This window comes from Hoplias malabaricus, chromosome 5 (genome assembly GCF_029633855.1).
Source record: "Hoplias malabaricus isolate fHopMal1 chromosome 5, fHopMal1.hap1, whole genome shotgun sequence".
Lineage (NCBI taxonomy): Eukaryota > Metazoa > Chordata > Actinopteri > Characiformes > Erythrinidae > Hoplias > Hoplias malabaricus.
In genome coordinates this window covers 40,328,478-40,354,792 of record NC_089804.1, presented here as the reverse complement: position 1 = coordinate 40,354,792, position 26,315 = coordinate 40,328,478, and the positions used below count along the sequence as shown (strand labels likewise).

The 26,315-nt window shown below is 44.7% G+C and overlaps 1 protein-coding gene across 1 annotated transcript in view; it reads right to left on the bottom strand.

Moving 5' to 3' along the window:
• Positions 1–26,315, bottom strand: part of kif21b (kinesin family member 21B) — a 94,013-nt gene that overhangs the window by 32,308 nt on the left and 35,390 nt on the right. Inside the window, exons 4-26 of the mRNA XM_066673277.1 lie at positions 24,822–24,971; positions 23,759–23,887; positions 23,276–23,455; positions 22,508–22,623; positions 19,956–20,151; positions 17,645–17,834; positions 17,397–17,460; positions 16,713–16,937; positions 13,309–13,441; positions 13,013–13,151; positions 12,677–12,865; positions 12,091–12,290; positions 11,774–11,881; positions 10,103–10,407; positions 9,769–9,922; positions 9,374–9,577; positions 7,221–7,322; positions 6,850–7,015; positions 5,619–5,679; positions 5,484–5,532; positions 4,968–5,170; positions 4,536–4,610; positions 2,955–3,068 (exon numbers count right to left, since the gene is read on the bottom strand). Coding sequence (XP_066529374.1) covers positions 2,955–3,068; positions 4,536–4,610; positions 4,968–5,170; positions 5,484–5,532; positions 5,619–5,679; positions 6,850–7,015; positions 7,221–7,322; positions 9,374–9,577; positions 9,769–9,922; positions 10,103–10,407; positions 11,774–11,881; positions 12,091–12,290; positions 12,677–12,865; positions 13,013–13,151; positions 13,309–13,441; positions 16,713–16,937; positions 17,397–17,460; positions 17,645–17,834; positions 19,956–20,151; positions 22,508–22,623; positions 23,276–23,455; positions 23,759–23,887; positions 24,822–24,971 — 3,452 coding nt within the window. The remainder of the gene's footprint in view (positions 1–2,954; positions 3,069–4,535; positions 4,611–4,967; positions 5,171–5,483; positions 5,533–5,618; positions 5,680–6,849; positions 7,016–7,220; positions 7,323–9,373; positions 9,578–9,768; positions 9,923–10,102; positions 10,408–11,773; positions 11,882–12,090; positions 12,291–12,676; positions 12,866–13,012; positions 13,152–13,308; positions 13,442–16,712; positions 16,938–17,396; positions 17,461–17,644; positions 17,835–19,955; positions 20,152–22,507; positions 22,624–23,275; positions 23,456–23,758; positions 23,888–24,821; positions 24,972–26,315) is intronic.

The following is a 26,315-nucleotide window of genomic DNA, read 5'->3' as shown; positions in this document are numbered from 1 at the left end:
CAGACAAAATTTATATCACGATAATTTTTGGTCGATAGGATATAATTCCAATAGTGATATGAACATCCACTGAAAAACAAACAAACAAACAAAGTTGGCTTTGTCAAAATTAATATTTTTAACTATAATTTAGTGCCCTGTATTAAACGGCACTCAGTGAGAGTTGCTGTAAATAATGTAAATAGAAATATTGAAAATGTGTTTAAAAATCATATAATTGTGATTGAAACATTTTATATTGCGATATATACTGATACAGTGGAACGAACGCCTATACTAACAAACTTTCCAAGATATGAACCGGGTATTTGAATATTTTTTGCCTCCACCAACGAACCACGACTCTAGAAACGAACCCGAGCCGGCGGCTGGAAATGGCCCCTGACCCCAATAGGCGAGTCTCCCAGCGCCCAGACTTGAGTGAGCTTTTAAGATTAGCATTGTAGCTTTAGCAATTTAGCATTAGTGTAAATAGCAGACATCGAAATTCGTGCTAAGTTAAGCCGTATCTACGCTTCGTCTCCCCACATTCACCACCTACTCTCCGTTATTCCACCCACCCCCCACCTCCCGTCATACAGCCAGTGCCTGTGTTACTCCTCCAGCCAGTCGTCACGTCTTCAAGGTAGCGATGTGTAACCACTTAAAACTTTATTTCTTTTTTATTACTGTTACCACTGTATTTCTTTTTTATTTTTAGTAACGCTACATGTATTTTTTACTAATATGAGAGTGTTGTAAACATATATCAGTGCAAAAAGGGTGACTTTCGGGGCAGGGGCTGGAACACATTAATTGCTTTTCCATTATTTTAAATGGGGAAAATTGACTCGAGAAACGAACTTTTCCACTTACGAACCGGGTCACGGAACGGATCAAGTTCTCTAAGTAGAGGTTCCACTGTATTTTAATTATTGTCTAGCCTTATCTCTACATAACTAACTTTTAGAGGTGGACAAAAACATAGGAATGGCTTCTGTATCAACAGAAAGCAGCTAAAATATTCTGTCTCCATTTAAACAGTTTTTATTTTGTAAGGAATAATTGTACTTCACAATTCAAACACTGCCCTGTTCCTCTCTCATTTTATGGTAATTATTGCATAGTACTAAAAATGACCATTTAATTTTATTTAACAAAAAATAACCAAAAAACTAAGTAGGCAAGTGAGAAGAATTTTTTCATTACTGCATTCATTATTAAGTTTAAGGATAAAAGCACCACAAAATCATGTACACACACACACACACACACACATCATCAATAATATTACACGTCATAACACAATTTAAACATATAATATTATTCTCTTGTACGGAAGGACAATAATTCAATATCAGTTTATATCGCAATATAAAATGTTTCAATAACAATGATATGACTTTTAAACACATTTCAATATATAATATTTACAGCATCTGTCACAGACTGACGTCCATCACAGGGCGCTGTCGTCTGTTCATTCACTCAATTTTAAAGTTAGTTTAAAAATATTAATATTGACAAAGAGGTAGTGTCGCAGTCACACAGCTCCAGGGGCCTGGAGGTTGTGGGTTCGATTCCAGCTCCGGGTGACTGTCTGTGAGGAGTTGGTGTGTTCTCCCCGTGTCCGCGTGGGTTTCCTCCGGGTGCTCCGGTTTCCTCCCACAGTCCAAAAACATTGCAGGTGGATTGGCGACTCGAAAGTGTCCGTATATGTGTGTGTGTCTGTGTTGCCCTGTGAAGGACTGGCGTCCCCTCCAGGGTGTATTCCCGCCTTGCGCCCGATGATTCCAGGTAGGCTCTGGACCCCCCGCGACCCTAAATTGGATAAGCGGTTACAGATAATGGATGGATGGATATTGACAAAGCCCAGAGGTTGTTGATGTCATGTTGCTTTCAGTTCTTGGCCATTTTTCTGTGGCTTGTTTATTCTTTATAACGATATCGGAATTATTTCATATTGACTGCAATTAAGAAATATATTGTGAGATACATTTTGGGAGTATCGTCCAGCTCTGCTCTGGTGTTAGTTACTGAATAATACGCTTTAATATTAAAAGCTTAATAATGAGCATTCTAAGATTATCAGATCAATCTATTTCATGTTTGAAATTTGGGGACGCTGAACGTGAGACTGAGTACGAACAAATTACTAAAGTAAAAATAAAATTTAAACAAAAGATCAACAACAACAAAAAAGTTCAGTGGGCAAAAGAAAATGATGCAGATTCTACAGAACACAAAACGTCAACAGAAATGTGACACTGGCCTTTCCTCAGACTCACTACACCCCTCACACACACACACACACACGCCAGTATTCAGCAGTATTCAAACGTAACGAGATAAATCCATGACAGTCAATTCAACGACAGCTTCAGCCCTATACAGCAACCTCACACACTGCTGATTCGATTACAGACGGAAAAGGCAAAGACAGCCATCTTCAGAAGGTGGAATAATTGGTTATCCTGCCCTAATTTGCCCACTCGCCGTGCTATAATGAGTATCCGCAGGAGCTGCGGAGCAAACTGAAGCTTAGTGTCTGCCCCTTGTTATCTCTGCGATCCTGCTACCCCACTTCCAGGAGCTCAAACAGGGTGCACTTGCCGACTTATCGGGGCCAAGAATTAGCCACTGTATTAATAATAGCGGGATCCGGAGCAATGTTGATGAACTCGGAGGAGGCTCTGACTGACTGAGTCTACTGGGAAAATACAAATCCTTGCCTAATTGGCAGCTGCAAAGAACTGACCCTCAACTCACTGTCAAAAAAAAAAGAATAATAAATAAATAAATAAATAAATAAATAAAATATTATGCTTCATAACAAAGTTATCTAAATCCTAAAGTAAAGAAAAGCAAACCACGGGAGGAGGAGTAAATCAGGAAGGTAAACAACAGCTGAAACTAACATATAAATGTAGAAATGTAGTTTGTGTGTGTGTGTGTGTATGTGTGTGTATACTCACTTGTCCAGCGCAGAGCCCTGACTCTGGTTGCTGGTGAGGCGGGAGAACACATTTCGGTCATTGCGGGTACGCAGAGGAGGGGAGGACGGAGGAGTGTAGACTGCTTCAGGAGGCCTGTCCAAGACACAAATGTGGCAGGAGGTCAAACTGATACATCCAAATTTCTATTTATCAAGAGAACATACGGTAATGTAAAATATAAGGGAACTGACTGAGGAACACAGGATAAAGTTCATTTATTCATTCATTATCTGTAACCCTTATCCAATTCAGGGTCGTGGTAGGTCCAGAGCCTACCTGGAATCATTGGGCGCAAGGCGGGAATACACCCTGGAGGGGGCGCCAGTCCTTCACAGGGCAACACAGACACACACACACATTCACTCACATCTAAGGACAATATTGAGTCGCCAATCCACCTACCAACGTGTGTTTTTGGACTGTGGGAGGAAACCGGAGCACCCAGAGGAAACCCACGCAGACACAGGGAGAACACACCACACTCCTCACAGACAGTCACCCGGAGGAAACCCACACGGACACAGGGAGAACACACCAACTCCTCACAGACAGTCACCCGGAGGAAACCCACGCAGACACAGAGAGAACACACCACACTCCTCACAGAGAGTCACCCGGAGGAAATCCATGCAGACACAGGGAGAACACACCACACTCCTCACAGACAGTCACCCGGAGCGGGAATTGAACCGACAACCTCTAGGCCCCTGGAGCTGTGTGACTGCGACACTACCGTGCACCACCGTGCCGCCCCCAGGATAAAGTATCTTTATTATTTCTGAAAATGAACAAATTTAACCCATATTTGGCCAATATTCTGAGGCCCATTCAAAAAATGAGTACCCTTGGGTCATTTATATTCTTATACTTCCCCAAGGCTACACCTCTGACAGCAATGTCCTATCACAGGAACCAAGTATAAATCAAGAATTTACACAGGTGTACCAGGGCGGCTCAGTGCCTCTGAAAGGTGTGTTCTACCCGGCTTCAAAACAGAACCCCCCCACCCCCCACTGCCAAACCTGACATGACATTAAATAATAATAATTAAAAAAAAACACATACCCCACGCTAGAACGCATACGTATCCGCTATGAGCCGCACAAAATCGATTTCATGCATCAATGCATTGTAGAATGTGTCACCTACAACTCACAATATAATGCATGCACAAGCTGCACTCTTACAGTGAATGTAACCCAAACTGCAACAGCTGGACAAGAGAGAGTCACTGAGCAGTGGGAATAGCCCCACCTTCTTCTTCATGTTTTTGTTTGTTTGTTTTAGTACAAAGTAAAGTAAAGCATCTACTAACACTTTGTTCAGATGGACATGTTTACTGTTGATGTAGTTGTAGACACAACAGCAGACATTGTGATGAATACTACCACTGTCTAAAACACACATGATGCTATATAACAAACATTCTCCTGAGCCAATGACGTTTTGTCAAATCACTAAAGTCACAGAGCATCACAACAACACAGAAGGTAAATAAAAACAACGAAAAAACATTTAACAAAACTGTTGACTATTAGGATTTTACAAGAAGGTAAATACCTGTACTGGCTTCTGTCATAAGATTGCCTCCTGGTCAGTGGAGATGATGTGTCTGAGCCTCTGGACTGCCTGGGACTGGACACAAGTTCAAAACTCACTCTCAAAACATCAAACTTAAAGCATCTTTTTTCTTTATCCACCAACAGATATATGACAGAGGTAGAAGATACAGATAGATCCAACACAGATACAGTTGTGTGTAAAGATCTGGGCTTCCCTCATCAAGTTCAAACCCAGCAAATAGCCACTGCACATTAAACTAACTTACATTTGTTTAATTAATGCCAGATTACAGAAATGGCACATTCTAATGCTTGCAGTTATGCTTGAATTGTTTGAAAATTTAACTCTGAATTTGAAATAAAGCCATCATTAAACGTTTCTGTTTATGAGGTTATATTATTGCTCGTATTAGCTAGCATTTATGCTCACAATGTATGTCCTCGAACAGGAAGACTTATGGTGCGAGACACGCTTTCTCTGTAGGGCTCGCGGAGAGCGAAGCCCAAGCCATTCTCATGGATCTCAGACAACGAGGCCAGGGACTTTGTGATGTTCTTGGTTGTGGAGTCGAACATAGGGCCTAAGTATTCAGCCGAAACCGCCTTCATCTGACCAGAGATGCGAGGTTCAGCCTGGAAAGGTACATAGGAAGACACACAAAAGTTAGAAATAGGATTTGTTTTATATATTATTCCCTGTAGAACAGAACTGCAGGGATTGAGTGGAGCTGACCTTAGACCAGCACTTATTAATAATTCATAGATACGGTGCCTTCTGAGTTATATTCTACTGCCATCCGGTGGACATTCCACTACCACACCAAGTAGAGCAGCACTGTTTTTAGTAGCTCAAGGGACCAGAAAATGACCAACAAAATTATCGATTAGCCATTAACTGAAGTCATTTTCTATTAACTGGCGTCACTTGTTAAAGGGACAGATTTACCTTGAGCTTGAAGTCATCTTGACTGGCTGATGATTTCATTTGGGAGTAACTGTGAGAGCAAAAAAACGGTTGTTACGAATAATCAGAAGTAAGTTGTAGTGATGAAATACATGTGACAGAACAGCAGGGTCTGACCTGGTCTCTGAAGCCTGGCTGAACTCTGACACCTCCTCGTCCGTGCTGGCATAGCCGTTTTCTGTGGAGAAACAATCAATTTTTAACCTTAGAGTGTTTTAAAGTACCTTTAGTATGGGTAGATTATAGTGGGATTTGGAGGTCCCCACTTGCCCTAAGGTCATTTAAAATAAATAGAAGCACTATCAGATAATAACAAACAAAACAGCACAAATGTGTAATAATATACAAGTAAACCATAGAGCAGAGAGGTTTATAGATGCCATATGTAAGATATGTCAGTGTCTCCGTTGGTGTGGGTGGAAATAAAAGCACGGAACTCAGTGCCCGGTTGCATAAAACACCTTAAGTTTTTCCTCTTTAGTACGAACCTTAAGGGAAGTTGTTCCTTACATAATGGAATTGCTTAAGCGTGCGGCATAAAACCCCTCAGATGTTTCACTTAACTAAGGGAAAACTGTAAGGCATTTGCTGCAGTGACTGAGGTTTTTTGGTTGTAAAAATTATACTGTTTCCATGACAACGATGTCTCTGTTTGAGAGCTGTGTTAACAGCTTTTAAAATGAACACAAAGGAAACTAAAGGAGCGAACAAGGAAAGAAAACCTAATCGGGCCAAAGAGGAGAAAGGTATTTTTAGAAGAATATTTGGAAAAGGGAAATAAACTGTTAAAATTGCAGCATTATCCGGAGCTGTAAAACTGCACGGAGCACTTGCTCACTAGTGATTTCATAAATTAAACGGTCACATCTTAATAACTGCTCATCACTCAGAGGGTCTACAGGATTGTCTCTATCATGACAAGTTCCCAGAGGCCCAATCCATCTAACCACGTGTGCTTTTTTTCAGACCTAGGGAAACCAGAGCATCCTGAGGAAACCCACGCGGACACAGGGAGAACACACCACACTCCTCACAGACAGTCACCCGGAGGAAACCCACACAGACACAGGGAGAACACACCACACTCCTCACAGACAGTCACCCGGAGGAAACCCACGCAGACACAGGGAGAACACACCACACTCCTCACAGACAGTCACCCGGAGGAAACCCACAAAGACACAGAGAGAACACACCACACTCCTCACAGACAGTCACCCAGAGCGGGACTTGAACCCACAACCTCCAAGTCCCTGAAGTTGTGTGACAGTGACACTAACTGCTGCACCACCGTGCCACCCTAATAATAATAATATGAACACAATATCTCTAGTTTTAACTCACTCACCTTGTTGGACATTGTGAATTAGAGCCTGTAACTCTGGGATACACTCCGCTTTTTCTCTCAGGGCATCCAGGATCATGTGATTATGGGAAGAGCCCATTACATCAGTCTGACGCAGCTGGCCCTCCAGCAGCCGGATCTGAGCCTCTTTCTGTGCCACCTGCAAGTTCTGCACACACAGTCGTGAACAGGTCATTAAATTCTTCAAATTTATCATAATACAGTTCCATATCCTCGATATAAATATAGTTAACTACGAATTTCACAATGAAAAACTTATAACTCTTCACTCCATTGAGTCTCAGTGGCCATTGATGTCATTTACTTGACTCGTTACCTCCTTAAGAAGCTGGAAAGAGCTATTGGCAGCTCACCTTATCTATGGAGGCCTTCAGGAAATGGTCCAGGAGGTGGCGAGCTTCAGCCAAAGAGCAGGAGCTGATGACCACTGAGGTGTCCACGGAGTCCAGCTCATCCTGCAGAAAATAGGCCAGATTTCAGGCGCCATTATGGATCATGGACATGGTTTTCATCTTTCCTCCCAGTCCTCCCAGTATTAGTGATTAACTAATTCCCAATTGCAGTCTCATTCTCCCTTATCACACGGCACCAACCCGTCTAAGCACACACACCATTTCAGACACACAAAGCCAGCCACATCATCTTTTCTAATTACAGTTATACTGTGTTTTATGGCAGCTGAATGTGTCTGGGAGAGAGTGTGGCTGCCTGATTTTGAGTTAGTGAGTTGGCAGAGGCACAGATTTGGCTGGGACTGCTGAGGACGGAAAAGAGAGCCAGTCTTCCCATCCAAAGGGCAGGGCAAAGAGAGCTCCGGTTACAGACTGACAGTTATGACTGCTGAAATGAAACTACTACAGAAAGAATTCTTCTACACCTGTTAACAGAGCGGTTCCCAGACTTTTTCTACAGTGTTCCTCTTTTGTAGATGAGGATACATTCAAGCCCCCTCACTCCAACCCACACATACACATCTCCTTCTTCCAAACTCCAATGAAAGTTATAGAAAACTGCAACTTCAGTTCCAATATAAAAAAATAAAGTAACAAATAACTCTAACAAGTGACATGAATAATGTATCTCATTAATTTGCTTTGATGCTCCCCCTGCAATAGCTCCTAGAGGTCACAGTGTTATAAACAACAAAACAGAGTGACACTACTTTTTGTTCATAAAAAACTATAAAATATAAATCATACCACTATAAAAATAAGCCATATTCATATACAGTCAAAAGACATATTTTGAATATATTTATAACAGGGCAGTTCCTGCCTAGCACAGACTAATTCCGTTACAGATAACTGAATGTTGTAGTGTAGTTGGCACCAGAATGCAACTCTGTATCAGAAACTGGACTGAGATGGAAAAGAAGAGACACAAATTTCATTCATTCATTCATTATCTGTAACCCTTATCCAGTTCAGGGTCTCGGTGGGTCCAGAGCCTACCTGGAATCTTGGGTGCAAGGTGGGAATACACCCTGGAGGGGGTGCCAGTCCTTCACAGGGCAACACACACACACACACACACACACACACACACTTGTGTGTTTTTGGACTGTGGGAGGAAACCAGAGCACCCGGAGGAAACCGGAGCCCTGGGAGAACACACCACACTCCTCACAGACAGTCACCTAGAGGAAACCCACGCAGACACAGAGAGAACACACCACACTCCTCACAGACAGTCACCTGGAGGAAACCCACGCAGACACAGGGAGAAAACACCACACTCCTCACAGACAGTCACCCGGAGGAAACCCACGCAGACCCAGGGAGAACACACCACACTCCTCACAGACAGTCACCTGGAGGAAACCCATGCAGACACAGGGAGAACACACCACACTCCTCACAGACAGTCACCCAGAGGAAACCCACGCAGACACAGGGAGAACACACCACACTCCTCACAGACAGTCACCCGGAGGAAACCCACGCAGACACAGGGAGAACACACCACACTCCTCACAGACAGACACCCGGAGGAAACCCACGCAGACACAGGGAGAACACACCACACACCTCACAGACAGTCACCCGGAGTGGGACTCGAACCCACAACCTCCTGGTCCCTGTAGCTGTGTGACTGCGACACTAACCTGCAGCACCACCGTGCCGCCAGAGAGACAAAATGCAAAGGCATGTAAAATGTTTTTTAAAAAAACAGAACATGGAACAGGAAAAAACTCATGCATTTTCTCTCGGTCTGCTGATAATAACATTGTGACAGCAGGAAATCGTTAACACTACAGTGGACTGGAGTTCCCAGGGGTTCAACAGATGACAAACAGGGGAAGCTAGTTCAGCTCCTTATTAAATGGGGCATTACACAGGGTCTCTGCACTGTTGGGGCTACAGCTTTGTACGTAGCTGTATTTAGAGAGGTCTGTCAAAGCTGCTCTGTTTAGAGCTAATAAACAGTCCGATTGCTCCCACGTCTCCTGTCAGGAATGTGAGAGGAAACACTTGACTGAAACCCCTGCCTGAGAGAGGACACTAACCTTGGTCTCTTCAATCTGGACGATGGTGGCCTGGCAGTCAGACAGACTGTCGTTGATGTAGTCGATGTTGGCGTTGAGCACCTCGATTTCTTCATTCATCTCCTGAACAACTCTCTCATCCTCCTCCTCCCTGGGCCCCTCAGTCAGGAGCTTCTCTCGCTTACGCAACAGCGCCTCCTGCTGCATAGACAGCTCCTCTCGTTTCTGACAAGCAACAAAATGACAGAGACATCAATAAACTGCATGAATATAAGGGAAAGACAAAAGAGTGAAAGGAAAAGTAAAAAAAATGGCAATGATCATCTCCACACAATAGTAACGTCAGGAAAAATGCAATCATATTAAACACTCATGCTTCCCCATATCCTTCAGAAAGTTCCTCATGCAGGCAGCACCTTTATGAGACGGTCCATGTCAGCTTCCACATTGGCAATGGTCATCCTCTGCATCACTATGTCCATGACCCTCCTCTCCAGAGACTGCCACTTCTGCCGGGCCGTTTTTGAGAAGCTGCTACTCACACCTTTCCTCTGGAACTTTTTCCTGCTGCTGCACACAACAGGTAAGAAAGGGTTAAATGTAATGTCAATGACTCTAAAAATATTAAAATATTGCAGCTTAAAAAGAACCGTTGTCAGTGTCACTGTGCCATACTGTGACTCTAGTATTAGGATGTGTCTATCGTTGTTGACAATACCCCAGTGCACACACTCTGCATTATCCACAAACCTGGCCAGTCGGGACCCCCCTCCACTGCCCTCGCTCTCTCCCAGGTATCCGTTGAGTTTGGAGTTCCACTGGCGGACGATGCTCGAGACCGACCGTGCTGATTCGGGCTCAGACGAGGTGGTGGTAGCGGTGCTGGGTGAAAGCTCGACTCCAGAGTCCACACTGAGCTGCCTGCGGGACACGCGTCCAGCCACTCGCTCAGACATGGGCTTAGCCATCCTCCGCAGAGCTGTCACCTCTTGAGTTTTTCTCCTGAGAACAATCTCCTGCTGCCGCTTCTGAGACTCCAGAGCACGGATCTGATACTGTTCACAAGAAAAAAAGAAGTCAATATCAAAACAGCTTATTCCTGGTCCTGGATCAGACTCTTGGAGACATTTTTCAGATTTAAAAGCAACTTTTTCTCCCCAATACAAGATGCATATATAAACTGGGTTCATTATTATTTTACATTATTTCTTCCACAGTTTCCACAGCGTCCTGGGTTTGCGTGTTCGCCCCGTGTGTGTGTGTGTGTGTGTGTGTGTCGCATTGTGAAGGACTGGCGCCCCCTCCAGGGTGTGTTCCCACCTTGCGCTCAGTGATTCCGGGAGGGCTCCCTGAACTGGATAAGTGCTTACAGACAACGAATGAATGAAGTGTGTGTTAAAGTCTTTGGCCTGCATATAGTCAGCTATGTGTTAGAGTCAATTCACATTAGTTTAACTCCTAATTAAAAGTAATAAACTATACAAGCCTTTCATGGGCTTCTTTGCATTCCCGGCATGTTATTTTACTCTCTACTCTTGTACAGATTCACATTTTTTTCCTATACTGTGCAAACAAACAAATAAATATATAATTCTGAAGAACAGAGAGGGCATCACGGTGGTGCAGCAGGTAGTGTCGCAGTCACACAGCGCCAGGGGCCTAGAGGTTGTGGGTTCGATTCCCGCTCCGGGTGACTGTCTGTGAGGAGTGTGGTGTGTTCTCTCTGTGTCTGCGTGGGTTTCCTCCGGGTGACTGTCTGTGAGGAGTGCGGTGTGTTCTCTCTGTGTCTGCGTGGGTTTCCTCCGGGTGACTGTCTGTGAGGAGTGTGCTGTGTTCTTCCTGTGTCTGTGTGGGTTTCCTCCGGGTGACTGTATGTGAGGAGTGTGGTGTGTTCTTCCTGTGTCTGTATGGGTTTCCTCCGGGTGACTGTCTGTGAGGAGTGTGCTGTGTTCTCCCTGAGTCTGTGTGGGTTTCTTCCGGGTGACTGTCTCTGAGGTGTGTGGTGTGTTCTCCCTGTGTCTGTGTGGGTTTCCTCCGGGTGACTGTCTGTGAGGAGTGTGGTGTGTTCTCCCTGAGTCTGTGTGGGTTTCCTCCGGGTGACTGTCTGTGAGGAGTGTGGTGTGTTCTCCCCGTGTTTGCGTGGGTTTCCTCCGGGTGCTCCGGTTTCCTCCCACAGTCCAAAAACACACGTTGGTAGGTGGATTGGCGACTCGAAAGTGTCCGTAGGTGTGAGTGTGTGAGTGAATGTGTGTGTGTCTTTGTTGCCCTGTGAAGGACTGGCGCCCCCTCCAGGGTGTATTCCCGCCTTGTGCCCAATGATTCCAGGTAAGCTCTGGAACCACCGCGACCCTGAACTGGATAAGGGTTACAGATAATGAATGAATGAAGAACAGAGATGAGTTTAGCAATTCATTATCTCGCCTCCTGCCGCCGCTGCTCCTTCTTGAGCTGAGCGATCTCTCTGTTCCTCTTGGCCTCGATCATCCTCCTCCTCTGCTGCTCCTCTTTCATCTGCTTCATCAGCGCCACCTGCAAATGGAGGATCAAACGTGTGATGTATCGAAGCGTTTGTATCACACTACAATATGGATCTGGAGCCGATAAAATGAGAACAATATTAATGAACACTCTGAATCACAACTGTATCAATTACACAGGCGATTCATGTCTACACTTCTCCTCTAGAGGGCAGCATTTCTTTATATTCTGCTTCTCCAGCCGTCCTGAGTCCGCTGTACCTTGGCTTTCTTCATCTCCGCAACCTCCGCCTGCAGTTTCTTCAACTCTCTCTCGTAGCGTCCCTGGTTCTTGAGCAGACGAGCGTGCTCCTTCTGCGCAGCCTGCAGCTTCGCCAGGTCCCTGTTCATCTCCTTCAGGCGCTTCTCGTAATCGGCCTTGATTTTGTTGGCCTTCTCTTCTGTGTAGTTCTCCATGGACACTGTTGTAAAAGAATGGAAAGAGTTCAGCTGCCAAGTGAATTATGAATCATGCCAAGGTTGGCTTTGTGCAACCAACAAATCATTCATATTTACTTTGATTGGTACAGATGAGGACATACAGTAGTATGCCTTATATAAGGACTTAACTAGACACGCCTTAGCACTGAATAGCATTCCATAAAAAGCTTTTATCAGGAACTGCAATTATTTAATTATGTTTTACAGTGTTATTGACACTCTGTTGGCCCAGTGATACACACTAATATTAGGCTTGATTGAAAAACCCCGAAGCAGTCCTTTAAGGACAGAAGTAACTGATATTACCACAAGCGAATTAATCAGCAGCTTTAATCAGAGGTAAACATGTGTTGAGGAGGAGGCTCACTGAGGTTGTGCAGTACGCGGTCTCTCTCCAGCTGCGTGTCCCGGATCTTGTTCTGCAGTAGGATGAGCTTCTCCTCGTACTGAAGCTTCAGCGTCAGCAGCCGCCTCTGGCTGTTCTCCAGTTCATCGATCAGCCGCTGCTTGATCTCAATTTCACACGTCAAGTCTGCCAAGTCCGCCTGTAAGTTAGCTGGGAGAAGAGAAGCACAGAACGGGCATCTAAGCCTCTTTACATTTGCAAAAGCCTTCAGATTCTCTACTGTTCTCCTACACCGTCAGTCTGGTGAGACTCTAACTAGCCCCCTGCTTTTCTAGTCCACACAGTAAACCCCCAAACCTTTTTCATCCGAGTCTGAGTCAGAGTCCACCAAACTCTCATCACTGTCAAACTCTTCCTCCTCTCTGGTCTCTTCCTCCTCATCCTCCTCATCTTCATCACAGCCACTCTCTTCTTCGGGAAGAGGGTACATGCCGTTCTGAGCAGAGAGTCAAAATAAATGAGCAACAAATAATAAACCTTCCTTTTAGACGGCCTTATTCAAAAGCCCAGGTTTCTACACAGCTATAACATTTTTTTAAAGGACAGCACGTCCCTGGATCTCAAAAGACTAATTTAGAAAAGTGCCTACTGACTTCTTCAGGCTCATTGTCAGAATCGCCGTCTCCATTTTCTCTGTTCAGGACGCTCTCTTTCCTCTCCCCGTTCTGTTCATTCTCCTGAGCCTGGAGTTTCGCTCGTTTCTTCAAGCCCTTCTCCTTCTCTGGACTGCACAAGAGGAGGACAACACAGGTAAGATAATATTACAACTATTTGGACATAACTATATATCACATGTGTTCTCCCCGTGTCTGTGTGGGTTTCCTCCGGGTGACTGTCTGTGAGGAGTGTGGTGTGTTCTTCCTGTGTCTGCGTGGGTTTCCTCCGGGTGACTGTCTGTGAGGAGTGTGGTGTGTTCTCCCTGTGTCTGCGTGGGTTTCCTCCAGGTGACTGTCTGTGAGGAGTGTGGTGTGTTCTCCCTGTGTCTGCGTGGGTTTCCTCCGGGTGACTGTCTGTGAGGACTGTGGTGTGTTCTCCCTGTGTCTGCGTGGGTTTCCTCCGGGTGACTGTCTGTGAGGAGTGTGGTGTGTTCTCCCTGTGTCTGCGTGGGTTTCCTCCGGGTGACTGTCTGTGAGGAGTGTGGTGTTTTTTCTCTGTGTCTGCATGGGTTTCCTCCGGGTGACTGTCTGTGAGGAGTGTGGTGTGTTCTCCCTGTGTCGGCGTGGGTTTCCTCCGGGTGACTGTCTGTGATGAGTGTGGTGTGTTCTCCCTGTGTCTGCGTGGGTTTCCTCCGGGTGCTCCGGTTTCCTCCCACAGTCCAAAAACACATGTTGGTAGGTGGATTGGCGACTCAAAAGTGACCGTAGGTGTGAGTGTGTGTGTGTTGCCATGTGAAGGACTGGCGCCCCCTCCAGGGTGTATTCCTGCCTTGTGATTCCAGGTAGGCTCTGGAAATACCCTGACCCTGAATTGAATAAGCGCTTACAGATAATGGATGGATGGATGGATATAGGACATTTTTCCATCCATAAATGAATCAGAAGCAAGGGTGTGTAGTTGATATATTAGTGTAAATCACTGACGTATTATTTCCTAAGTATTTCCAAACGGCAATTCTTGTACTTTTTAAACATATTAGATTATTTTCCCTTTGTTAATACATTTGTGTGTGTTTTGTGTGTGTTCTACTCTGTAATAGTGCCACACCTCTATAAATCTACGAAGTACTACTCAATACAGTTGTTCTTTAGGAATTACCTTGTAGTTTAATATGTAACTGAATGAAGTGCCGGTATTTTTACTTGTGTATGGATGTGTGACACAACCTCTGATCAGAAGCCAACAGTGCTGTGGAATTTTACACGGTGATAAAAAGACGGTCTACACCGATGTGTAAATCGGCCTTTGAACATGAAGGTCAAATGAAGGTTATTCGGATTTGCGCAAAAACATGTCACCAGCGAGTAACCAGACCAACTGTAAACATAATTATATATTCAACATGCTGCACATACAGTACCACAATCAGTTCAAACAACTCATACGTACTGTCTGCAATAAATGTTGTTAAATATACAGCTGTGTACACAATCGTATGTTATCAAATGTATGTAATATTTCAATACCAATGCACTTCACTGCTAAAGAGCAGCATAAAACTCTTTAAGCTTTATTTAAACTTATGAAGTAACAGTGATCTCTCTCTGGAAACGCTACTCTCAGCAGGACCTGGTCACTATTAACAGGATCTGACACAAACGGCCTCCTCCATACGGCTCACCGAATCCAGTTTCAAAACTCCAGTGAATTTGGGCGATCAAGAAGCAGTCTAATGGCGATTTGACTTGACCAGAGGGACCAATAACTGCAGGAGAAATTAATACCAGAGCTGTTGCTTTTGCCCTTGCTTGGTCTGAGTCATTCCTTCGGCTGGCCCATAATAACTGCAGGGGCACTGGGGGATCAAAGAGCCGAACCATTACCTGAGACACTTTCCCTATTAGAGCCGAATCAGTCTCTCCCACTGCAGCTGCAGAAGGATGTGCTGCTACCTTTCCTCATTACACGCCAGAGATTTATGAGGGGCTATTTGTATCGGTGCCAGCTTGTTGTCCCTCGCTTTAATCAGTCTCTCACACACACACTTTCTCAAACTCTTACACACAAATGTGTCCGATAAATCAAAAAGCAGATAGTTTATTTGCTGAAACACGGCAGGTTTTGTCGTTGTAAGTGTTCTTGCACCTGTCAACAAAAAACTGAGCGAGTAAAGGAACTGGAAGATAGGAGAAAGGACTGTTTTGGCAGTGCTTCAGCTTCTCAGCAGATGTTATTAGAAACAAACTGCACGGTTCGACCTGGCTGTGGTACAGAGACAGCATCTTCTAGCTTTTCATCAACAGGTAGCTTCTGACCACAAAGTTACTCAATGGCAATTGAAGCAGGTGTGTCAGCTGCAGCGACGTTCACATAAAGGTATCCATTATGCATTTAAAGGCTATATAGACATTCAAAACCTGCTGATAACTCGACAACCACAGTCTCAGACAAAAGGTGAGATGCCTAAATAAACAGTGATTCATGTGGATAATGAAATAAAAAAAAGAGATGCATTACGCCTGCGGGGGAAGTAAACAGAAGCAGGATGTGAGAAATTAAAGCAACATTACAGCTTCAAAATAATTCTGTTGTCACTCCAGGCTCAGTACTGATAAAACTGCACGATGTACATTTTGGAGACGGGCAGGAAACCACAACCCCCTCCCCTTGATTTCAGGAGAGTGAAATACACTCTACAACTCTAGGGGGAGCCGAGGAGCACAAATACCTAGTGTTTCTGTAAAGATTTCATAAAATTAAATAAATGTCAGTGCCTTCTAGTGGTGTCACGATACCAAAATTATGACTATGTCTAAATATTGCAATACTGATACTGAAACGATACCATCGCAAAAACCTAAGACATCAGGAAAAGCAATGTACTTTCTCAACAAGCTGAGGGCGGTCAGTGAAATCGCTGGTGTCTGCTTGTTAAATGTGATGCTACACGTGACGTCTTGCCATTTCTGGGTCCCGTGTCATACGTTCATAAGACGTGTTTACTGTTTGAATAAAGCTGAATGCCTCAATCAATTATGTGCCCTTAGTTCTGGAGTTCAGCGTCGAGGGAGCTGTGTCTCCCAGAGAGAGATCCGTCTCTCCGGCTCACGGTCAGTCCCGGTGTTCTAACGAGCTGTGCTACCGCCAATTCTCATCTATAAGAAGTAGCTAAGGTTTGTACAGAAAGTCGCTTAAACTAGCACCAAAATCACACTGACCCCTTTTGGCACTCGTTGGAAATACCGCTTCGATTTTAAAACACTCCTTAAAGTGCCGTTACTCATTATATTGGGTACTGTACAGTTTTTAGTGACAAAGTCTTGAGATAGTTTTCGGCATAATGTTCAACACTAGTGCCTCCAGTCACAGCTCTGCTTGTTCATAATTCAACACTTCCCACCTCTTACGCCTCTGATTCCGTTCCTTCTTTTTCAGTCTCTCGATGTCCAGTTTAGCTCGACGAATCACATCCGTCATCTCAGCTTCCATTGAGACAGAAGGGGAGGAGCCCAGAGGGACTCCAGGGGCAGGGGGGTGCGAAGGAGGGTACGGAGCGCGAGCAGAGAGACGAGACACACTGCGTCTCAAGGATTCATTCATGGCCTCACTCTCCAACAACTTAGACCTATATGAGAGAGAGAGAGAGAGAGAGAGAGAGAGAGATAAAGAGAGAAAGAAAGAGATAGAGAGAGAGAGAGACAGTGAGAGAGAAAGAGAGAGAGAGAGAGAGACAGACAGAGACAGAAAGAGAAAGAAAGAAAGAAAGAAAGAGTGAGAGAGAGAGATATGGAATTATTTTGAACATAAATCATAGGCTTCATTTTCATATGAAATGGCAAACTCTGCCTTGAAGGAACAATTGGAGAAAACTAAACATGCTTTGATTAAATAAAAGTGAACAGCCACCATTTACCATTATGCAAATGACATCATGCAAATTAGCGGCTACTGCTTTCAGACGCTGTTAGACAGATTAGCATGTTTTAGTAAACCCATTCCTTTAATTTCATTTACATTTACTTTCCTTCAGGGAATTTGAAATGAGTTTAAATGAATCCGAAGAGGCATGGGGTTAGTGACTCACCTGAGTTCTTCAATCTCTCGTATGTAGTTCTGGATCAGATTGCCAATCTCCTCGTTAGTTTCACCTGAAGAGAGAGCACGAGGTCTATTGCTTAGTCAATCAGCAGTTTGTTTTTTAATTGTTTTTTTTTTTTTTTATTTGAATCACATTAAGAAAAAAAAGGGAGGCCATTTCAAAGACATGAAGTAACTGCTTAACAAAAAAGTGCGTGCAAAAAACTTTGACATTTTCTGCACTGCATCTCAGACCTGTCTTAGTGAGCAGCAGGTTGATCTCATTGGTGAGGAGCTGAGTGACTCTGGTGTTCAGGTGGTCGATGGTCTCCTGCATGGCTTTCACACGCATGCGCAGGGTATCGTTCTCTCTCTGCAGCATGGAGTTCTCCTGGAATAAGTCGCTGAAGCCTTCTGAGCCGTCTTCACAGGCCACACGCTTTCCCTGCAATGAGGGGGATAAAATGTAAGTGTGACAGAGAAGGTAGACAGACATAAAGGTGGAGTAACTAAACAGTACTAAACAGTCACTGGTGTACATTTTCTAGGCATTATGTTACAGGTTTAGCGGTCCAGGAAACTCACAGACCAATCACATGCAAGACAAGTCATTAGGGGTTTTATTTGTATATGTACGGGGCGGCACGGTCACACAGTCACACAGCTCCAGGGGCCTGGAGGTTGTGGGTTCGATTCCCGCTCCGGGTGACTGTCTGTGAGGAGTGTGGTGTGTTCTCTCTGTGTCTGTGTGGGTTTCCTCCAGGTGACTGTCTGTGAGGAGTGTGGTGTGTTCTCCCTGTGTTTGCGTGGGTTTCCTCCGGGTGCTCCAGTTTCCTCCCACAGTCCAAAAACACATGTTGGTAGGCGGATTTGCGACTCAAAATTGTCCGTAGGTGTGAGTGTGTGAATGAATGTGCGAGTGTGTATGTGTCGCCCTGTGAAGGACTGGCGCCCCCTCCAGGGTTTATTCCCGCCTTGTGCCCAATGATTCCAGGTAGACTCTGGACCCACCGTGACTCTGAATTGGATAAGCGCTTACAGATAATGGATGGATGGATTTTTATATGTACGTTATTTTAAAGCATTGTTTTTATGTAAAAACGTAATTAAAGTATAATTTGATTTGTCATTCACTAATTGTTAACTACTCAAAATGTGGATATAACAATGACGACTTTATTGCACATGATATGGCACTGATCATAATTCAAGTTAGACATTATGATGTTCCGGACATTGGCTTGAGGACATAAAGCCAAACCTAAAGCATCCATTATCGGTTCTTTTGTTAAGTACAGAAACGAATTTTATTCCACTGTAGTATATATTTTAACTTTAAATGCTAAGCTTTAATGTGAGTATAATTAATGTTTAATACACAAGTAACCATGATAAAATAATACACATGTGAGATTTGTTACAGGCCTGGATCAGAAACATTCTTATTTCCTGCTGAAATCAGATCCTGCTCTGCTGATTTTAGCCTGACACTGACTCCCATCAATACTACCATGTCATCTCAACTTCACCAATATTAATAATAACAGTACATCCTCACCCAGGGGCCTGCATTACAGTGCCAGCTTAAAGAAGAAAGTAAATGAGCATTTTATACTGTGTAGTTTTCCAATTCACTGACTCTAACCCCTCCAAAATCTCTGGACTGCTGTCAGTCTTTATTTTTAAGTGAATTAATCCCACTTCTCAGCATTATCTTCGCTCTATTGATTCCAGCCTCTTGTGCCTCTGCACTACTGCTGCTAACCACTAACTGCAAGCGCTAAGCCCAGGCTTTTCTCCGATCCAGGTCACGATAGAGCCGCAGCATTCAGCCAATTGTATGCTCCATTGACCTGCCACTGGAGCGGTATCCTATAAACCTACATCCTGCTAATAAGTGTTGTCGTTCTCCTCCACAAACCCTCCTCATTCTCAGCTACCTACAACCTTTCCAGATCTGCCTGCTTACCCACAGAGAAGAAATGAGTCAAAAGAGTGAAGAGAGCTATTGTGTGGTGTTAAAAACCTACTTCTATCCACTTCTTATCAAGGACTTTGGGTAACTGTGTGATTAAGTGTATTTTAATGGTATTTTAAAGTTCCTACAGAGCACTGCTTCGATTTGAGCTCAGATTGATTACTTGCTGTAACCATGTAAATAAACAATAGGATCACTTCCTGTTTACTTAAAATAGTGCTTCTCTGAAAGCACATCCAGCAAAATATCTGACATTAGACATCCTGTTGGTGAAGACATTTCGCTGGGAGACAATCGCCAGAAAACGATACAATTGTAAAAGCTATTATCTGAAATGTCGTATACGAAACAACAATGGGTGGAATCATTAATGGGGCACCAGATAAAACAGAGCTCAGGCTGTAGAAGTGTTAGTCAAGTTGTTCTTGTTTAAAGCATGTCATTCATTGTTATGCCCCATTATCCAGAAGGAACCACGATCACAAGTGGGTCTACAGGAGGGCTTTCATTTAGAATACGAGTTTACCGGGGTTACTCAGTATAATTCACATACTGATTCCTTCATCATTATCACGGGCACCTCCTCACCGCTTTGTACTCCATAAGCTCCATCTGTAGGCGGGCAATCTCAGCTCTCAAGGCACTGATCTGCTGGCTGGTCTTGTCCTGGTTCACCATCACCTTGTTCTTGATGTTGCGAGCCCGGTTCGCATATTTCAGTGTGTTCAAAGTCTCCATGAAGTCTCGGTCAGAGGGGCTGACACAGGCAATCATGACTGTGCGACTAGAGGGAGAGGAAAGAAGAGAACTTCAACATGTATCATAACATAAAAACAACATATCCTTGTACAAACGTACGCTCTCAGTCAAACACACACACCCACCCCCATGCACAAACAAAATCAGACAGCACATTCTCTGTGTGTTTGCCGGGACAGTTTTGCATGCTTTGTGATCACGCTAACTGCTTGAAGGAAGATCTGCAAGCCACTCATGTTTAATTCAGAAGAATTCCTCCTCACATCCCAAATCATAAACATGTGCATGTGGCCGTCCTGCTCTTGCTGTAGGCTAAATGTCTGCACCCTGGACACTCTCTCACACACAAACACACAAACACAGCATGCATGCATTAACCTTCTAAAGAGTGGGAGTGAGTAACAATACCTTCACTGTTCATGCTAACACAGTACACACACACTACCACTCATGTTGCGTCATGTAGTGAATCTTGCCAAGTATGTGTATATGTGTAAACAGCACACAACATTTTAAAGAGCCAATGCTTAATTGAAGTCAAGCTTTAACCCAGTCTTATTGTGTCACCAACAGCAAGTTCAGAGCCTTTTTATTAAAAAGTGATCTAAGAATCTAAGTAAAGCTGAACACTGTGCTGCTTTTTTTTTCGTTCACTGTTTAAGAAAAGTGAGATCCTGCGTTTATTGTTGGATATAACAATGTTGGACGTCAGATTTTCAGAACCACAAAGGGCTTATTTATTCATGATTTAAATATACAAAAAATATTAAAAACTGTGTGAAAGCTGTTTAGTCTCACAACTACGATTATGATTTTTCACTTGCCAAAATATTTTCAGAGATCAAAATAAATGGAAAAACAAAAATAAAGAGTGTATTCTCCTCAGCATTAAACAAAGCACTGTGAGTAGTGTGGTGTGTTCTCTCTGTGTCTGCGTGGGTTTCCTCCGGGTGAATGTCTGTGAGGAGTGTGGTGTGTTCTCCCTGTGTCTGCGTGGGCTTCCTCCGGGTGAATGTCTGTGAGTAGTGTGGTGTGTTCTCTCTGTGTCTGCGTGGGTTTCCTCCGGGTGACTGTCTGTGAGGAGTGTGGTGTGTTCTCCCTGTGTCTGCGTGGGCTTCCTCCGGGTGAATGACTGTGAGGAGTGTGGTGTGTTCTCCCTGTGTCTGCGTGGGTTTCCTCCGGGTGAATGTCTGTGAGGAGTGTGGTGTGTTCTCCCTGTGTCTGCGTGGGTTTCCTCCGGGTGACTGTCTGTGAGGAGTGTGGTGTGTTCTCTCTGTGTCTGCGTGGGCTTCCTCCGGGTGAATGTCTGTGAGTAGTGTGGTGTGTTCTCTCTGTGTCTGCGTGGGTTTTCTCCGGGTGACTGTCTGTGAGGAGTGTGGTGTGTTCTCCCTGTGTCTGCATGGGCTTCCTCCGGGTGAATGTCTGTGAGGAGTGTGGTGTGTTCTCCCTGTGTCTGCGTGGGCTTCCTCCGGGTGAATGTCTGTGAGGAGTGTGGTGTGTTCTCCCTGTGTCTGCGTGGGCTTCCTCCGGGTGAATGTCTGTGAGGAGTGTGGTGTGTTCTCCCTGTGTCTGCGTGGGCTTCCTCCGGGTGAATGTCTGTGAGGAGTGTGGTGTGTTCTCCCTGTGTCTGCGTGGGCTTCCTCCGGGTGAATGTCTGTGAGGAGTGTGGTGTGTTCTCCCTGTGTCTGCGTGGGCTTCCTCCGGGTGAATGTCTGTGAGGAGTGTGGTGTGTTCTCCCTGTGTCTGCGTGGGCTTCCTCCGGGTGAATGTCTGTGAGGAGTGTGGTGTGTTCTCCCTGTGTCTGCGTGGGCTTCCTCTGGGTGAATGTCTGTGAGGAGTGTGGTGTGTTCTCCCTGTGTCTGCGTGGGTTTCCTCCGGGTGAATGTCTGTGAGGAGTGTGGTGTGTTCTCCCTGTGTCTGCGTGGGTTTCCTCCGGGTGACTGTCTGTGAGGAGTGTGGTGTGTTCTCTCTGTGTCTGCGTGGGTTTCCTCCGGGTGACTGTCTGTGAGGAGTGTGGTGTGTTCTCCCTGTGTCTGCGTGGGTTTCCTCCCACACTCCAAAAACACACCTTGGTCGGAGAATTGGTGACTCAAAAGTCTCCGTAGGTGTGAATGTGTGAGTGTGTGTGTTGCCCTGTGAAGGACTGGCGCCCCCTCCAGGGTGTATTCCCGCCTTGCGCCCAATGATTCCAGTTAGACACTGAACTGGATAATCACTTACAGATAATGAATGAATTAAACAAAGCATTAAATAAAGGTGAGTGAAGGAAAACACAAACACATATTTAGTCATTATTCCTCTGTTTGCTATTGTGCATACACATGCATGTGTGAAAGTGTGAATGTGTGAGTGTGTGTGTGTATGTCTTTCAGAAACACTACCTGTTCCCCCCGAGTGAGTCCTGCAGCAGGCGAGTGAGTTTAGAGTCTCTGTAAGGCACATGACCGGCCTTCTTACTCTGATCTCCCAGTGCACTGATCACATTACCCAGAGCCAGCTGCAACACACACAAACACACTCCGTCACACTCCATCACATCCCCTGCTCGCTCTTACATAAGTGAGATTAAACCCTTTTAAATGGCCACACTTATAATACATTAACTGAGTTATAAACACAACGTCCTCTCTTCTGGCCCAGGTCCAAGCCAGGAAAGCTAGGTACATATTAGATGCTTTTTCACCGTGCAATTACCTTCACTGGCCCTGTCTGACAGAGGAGCTGGAGTAATGACTCCCACAGATGCTGCGGCCGACCAAAGCATTGTCACATCACAAACCACAGGAAAGTGCTGAGGACACCAGAAAGCAGCTTAGCAATAATTAGTTCCAAGAGACTTAAGTTGTGCTCGTAAAGAAATCCCTGACAAAGCAAGGTTACTGTATAATGGTTAAAGGATGGCTCGACCTAACATCCAATTTCAACAAAGTTGTGCAGGAAAGAGTTGTTCAACATCTTCATTTTTGCACTAGAGCTGCATCGCTAACTTAGTAAGCAAGTAATAAGGGTCTAACACTGCGTTTACACTGTTCTGGTGCGGCACGGGATTTCTCAGATCGCTGCATCATATCGGACACATCACGCACAGCAAGGACTACATTTGGAGAAACGAAAACATTCAGTGTTTAGGCAGAGCCTAAGGATTGTACCAGGCCGCAGTTGATTGAGATGCCTTCTCTCGCTCGTTCTCCAGTGGCCCCTGTGCGTTTGAGTCTCTCAGATCCAGCCAGGTCCACAAAATGAAACTTGGCAGTTAAGGTCTCGTACTCAGGCTGTGAAATAGGACCTTCAGTCACTCCGTTCTCTTCAGCATTCGCTGACCCATTCGCCTTTAAACGAGAGGAAAAATCACAACAGGAGAAGGCATCAGGCACAGAACATAAGCACAGCTGTACATGTTTAGGAAGTGTCAGCTCATATTCATCAGTCTGTAGCAGAATATACAAAGTTCACCACAAAGGTGTGGCAGTAGGTAAGTGCAAAGACCTCTGCATTCCTTAATGAACCCTAAACCTGTCCGAACTTGCTAATGGTACAATGTAAGTGCATTAAAAACATCTATAGCATAATTCTGGAAGCACAGGCTATATTCCAGGATGTGTTATTGATTAGTGATAATTCTGAGCTTTTACCAGCTGGGGACACACTCTCATCTGGCACAGGTGGATGGTGAAGATGGCGTGAGAGCGGGAGCTCTGTGCGTTCATCTGCGTGCTTGCGGTGGTGCGGGACAGAGCTCCGAGTTTCAGGCACTGTAGAAGCTGCAGACAAAACACTACGCCTTTAAACTCAATGTACAATTGAACACACCCCATAATGCTTTGCTGTTTTAGATGTGAAAATATATACACTACTTAAATAGTTGTCTGGTATGAGACAGTAAGTTTACTTGCCCAACACTGGTTTACACCTGTGTAATACACACCGGAGTGAGGCAGTGTGTCAGTTTGTGTACGTACGGATTTGAACACGCTAAACTATTATATAACTATTCTTGCATAAAAAATATCATCAGAGCTCAATACTCTTAACTCATTACTCCTGCGGGACCAGTAAAAACATGATGAGGTTCCACCCAAAAGAAATGAATGCCACAAAATCCCCCCAAAGGCGTAAACACTTAATGGATCTCACTCTCACTCTCTCAATAGCAGGCTCAAAAATCTGGTTCTGAACTAACAATAAAGGTGTGTTCAGTTCTAAATCCAAACGTTCTGTTGCTGTGTTGTGCAGTGTACTGCAGCATAGAAGGATCACTCTCAAAAATCACTGGTTCAACAAATTTCCTGTTTAATTATTTTTGTTGTTTTGCAATATTGTTCATCAGTGTGCAGCAAATCACAGCCACTAAACAACAGCCATATGTCATTTAACCACTGGATATCTCCCCAGGTGATAAAGATAGCCATTATGTTCCAGTGATTAGGGGCTAATAAATACTCAAAGCTGTATCAGATATATTTGGTTTTCTCTCAGTATCTTCTATCTGGTTTACTGATGCATTAGCCAGCTAGCAGCTTCCTCCCACCTTCAGGATACATCAACAACATTTTGCTTCAGCTACACAGCAATAAAGAGTGAGTAGATTGGGCTGCAGCAAAAAAAGAAAATAATGATGACACTCATATTTCACTCAACACACACACACACACACACACACACACACACACACACACACACACAAATATATCTGACCTCCTTCTCTGAGCTGACGAGGCGTGAGGTCACTCCTGACGTGTAAATGCCTCCATTGTTATCTTCGTGGATCTTGATGTTGGACTTCCTGCCCCGAGCTTCAGGATCGCGTGTGTTGTCAAACAGGTCCAGAATCTCCTCGTTATAGAGCTGCAGGACAGACACATGCACTCTGACCCACTGTTGACCAAAGGTCAAGAAGTCAAAAGGTCAAAGAAAGCTAGGCTTTTCAGCCTCAGAAATTGAAGAGACCACACAGAATGCCAAAGAGGTCCCTTGTCATGATAAATACTGATAAACAGCGCGTGTGTGTGTGTGTGTGTGAGAGAGAGAGAGAGAGAGAGAGAGAGAGAGAGAGCTTGTTACATATAGAGACAGAAGGATGGACAGTTAAAGAAAAAGAAAAGCAAAGAGCAGACTTTCAAAGTGTGAGAAATTTAGAAAAATTAAAGTGTGGAGCTTATTCATCAATGTGGTGCTACAAACATTGTGCTAAATGTATGTAAACAAACTACTAGTTTTCATTCATTCATTATCTGTAACCCTTATCCAGTTTAGGGTCGCGGTGTGTCCAGAGCCTACCTGGAAACATTGGGCGCAAGGCAGGAATACACCCTGGAGGGGGCACCAGTCCTTCACAGGGCAACACACACACACACACATTCACTCACACACACCTACGGACACTTTGAGTCACCAATCCACTGACCAACGTGTGTTTTTGGACTGTGGGAGGAAACCGGAACACCCGGTGGAAACCCACACAGACACAGGCAGAACACACCACACTCCTCACAGACAATCACCCGGAGGAAACCTACGCAGACACAGGGAGAACACACCACACTCCTCACAGACAATCACCCGGAGGAAACCTACGCAGACACAGGGAGAACACACCACACTCCTCACAGACATTCACCCGGAGGAAACCCACGCAGACACAGGGAGAACACACCACGCTCCTCACAGACAGTCACCCGGAGGAAACCCACAGACACAGGGAGAACACACCACACTTCTCACAGACAGTCACCCGGAGGAAACCCACACAGACACAGGGAGAACACACCACACTCCTCACAGACAGTCACCCGGAGGAAACACACACAGACACAGGGAGAACACACCACACTCCTCACAGACAGTCACCCGGAGGAAACACACACAGACACAGGGAGAACACACCACACTCCTCATAGACAGTCACCCGGAGCGGGAATCGACTGCGACACTACCTGCTGCGCCACAGTGCCACCCACTACTAGTTTTGATATTCATTAATTCATCTGTTACATTAAATGCTGTTTGAACTAGTTGTGAAATGTGTACACCATCTTAATTTTCTTTTCCCAGTAATGTTTCCTTTCAGACTCATAGTGCTGAACTATATAATTAACCAGTGTGTGGTTGCAGCAGAAGCGAATACAGCTCTGAAATCACTGCTCACTTCAGGGTTGAAGAACAGTCTCGTTCTGTTCTACAGCTGTAATT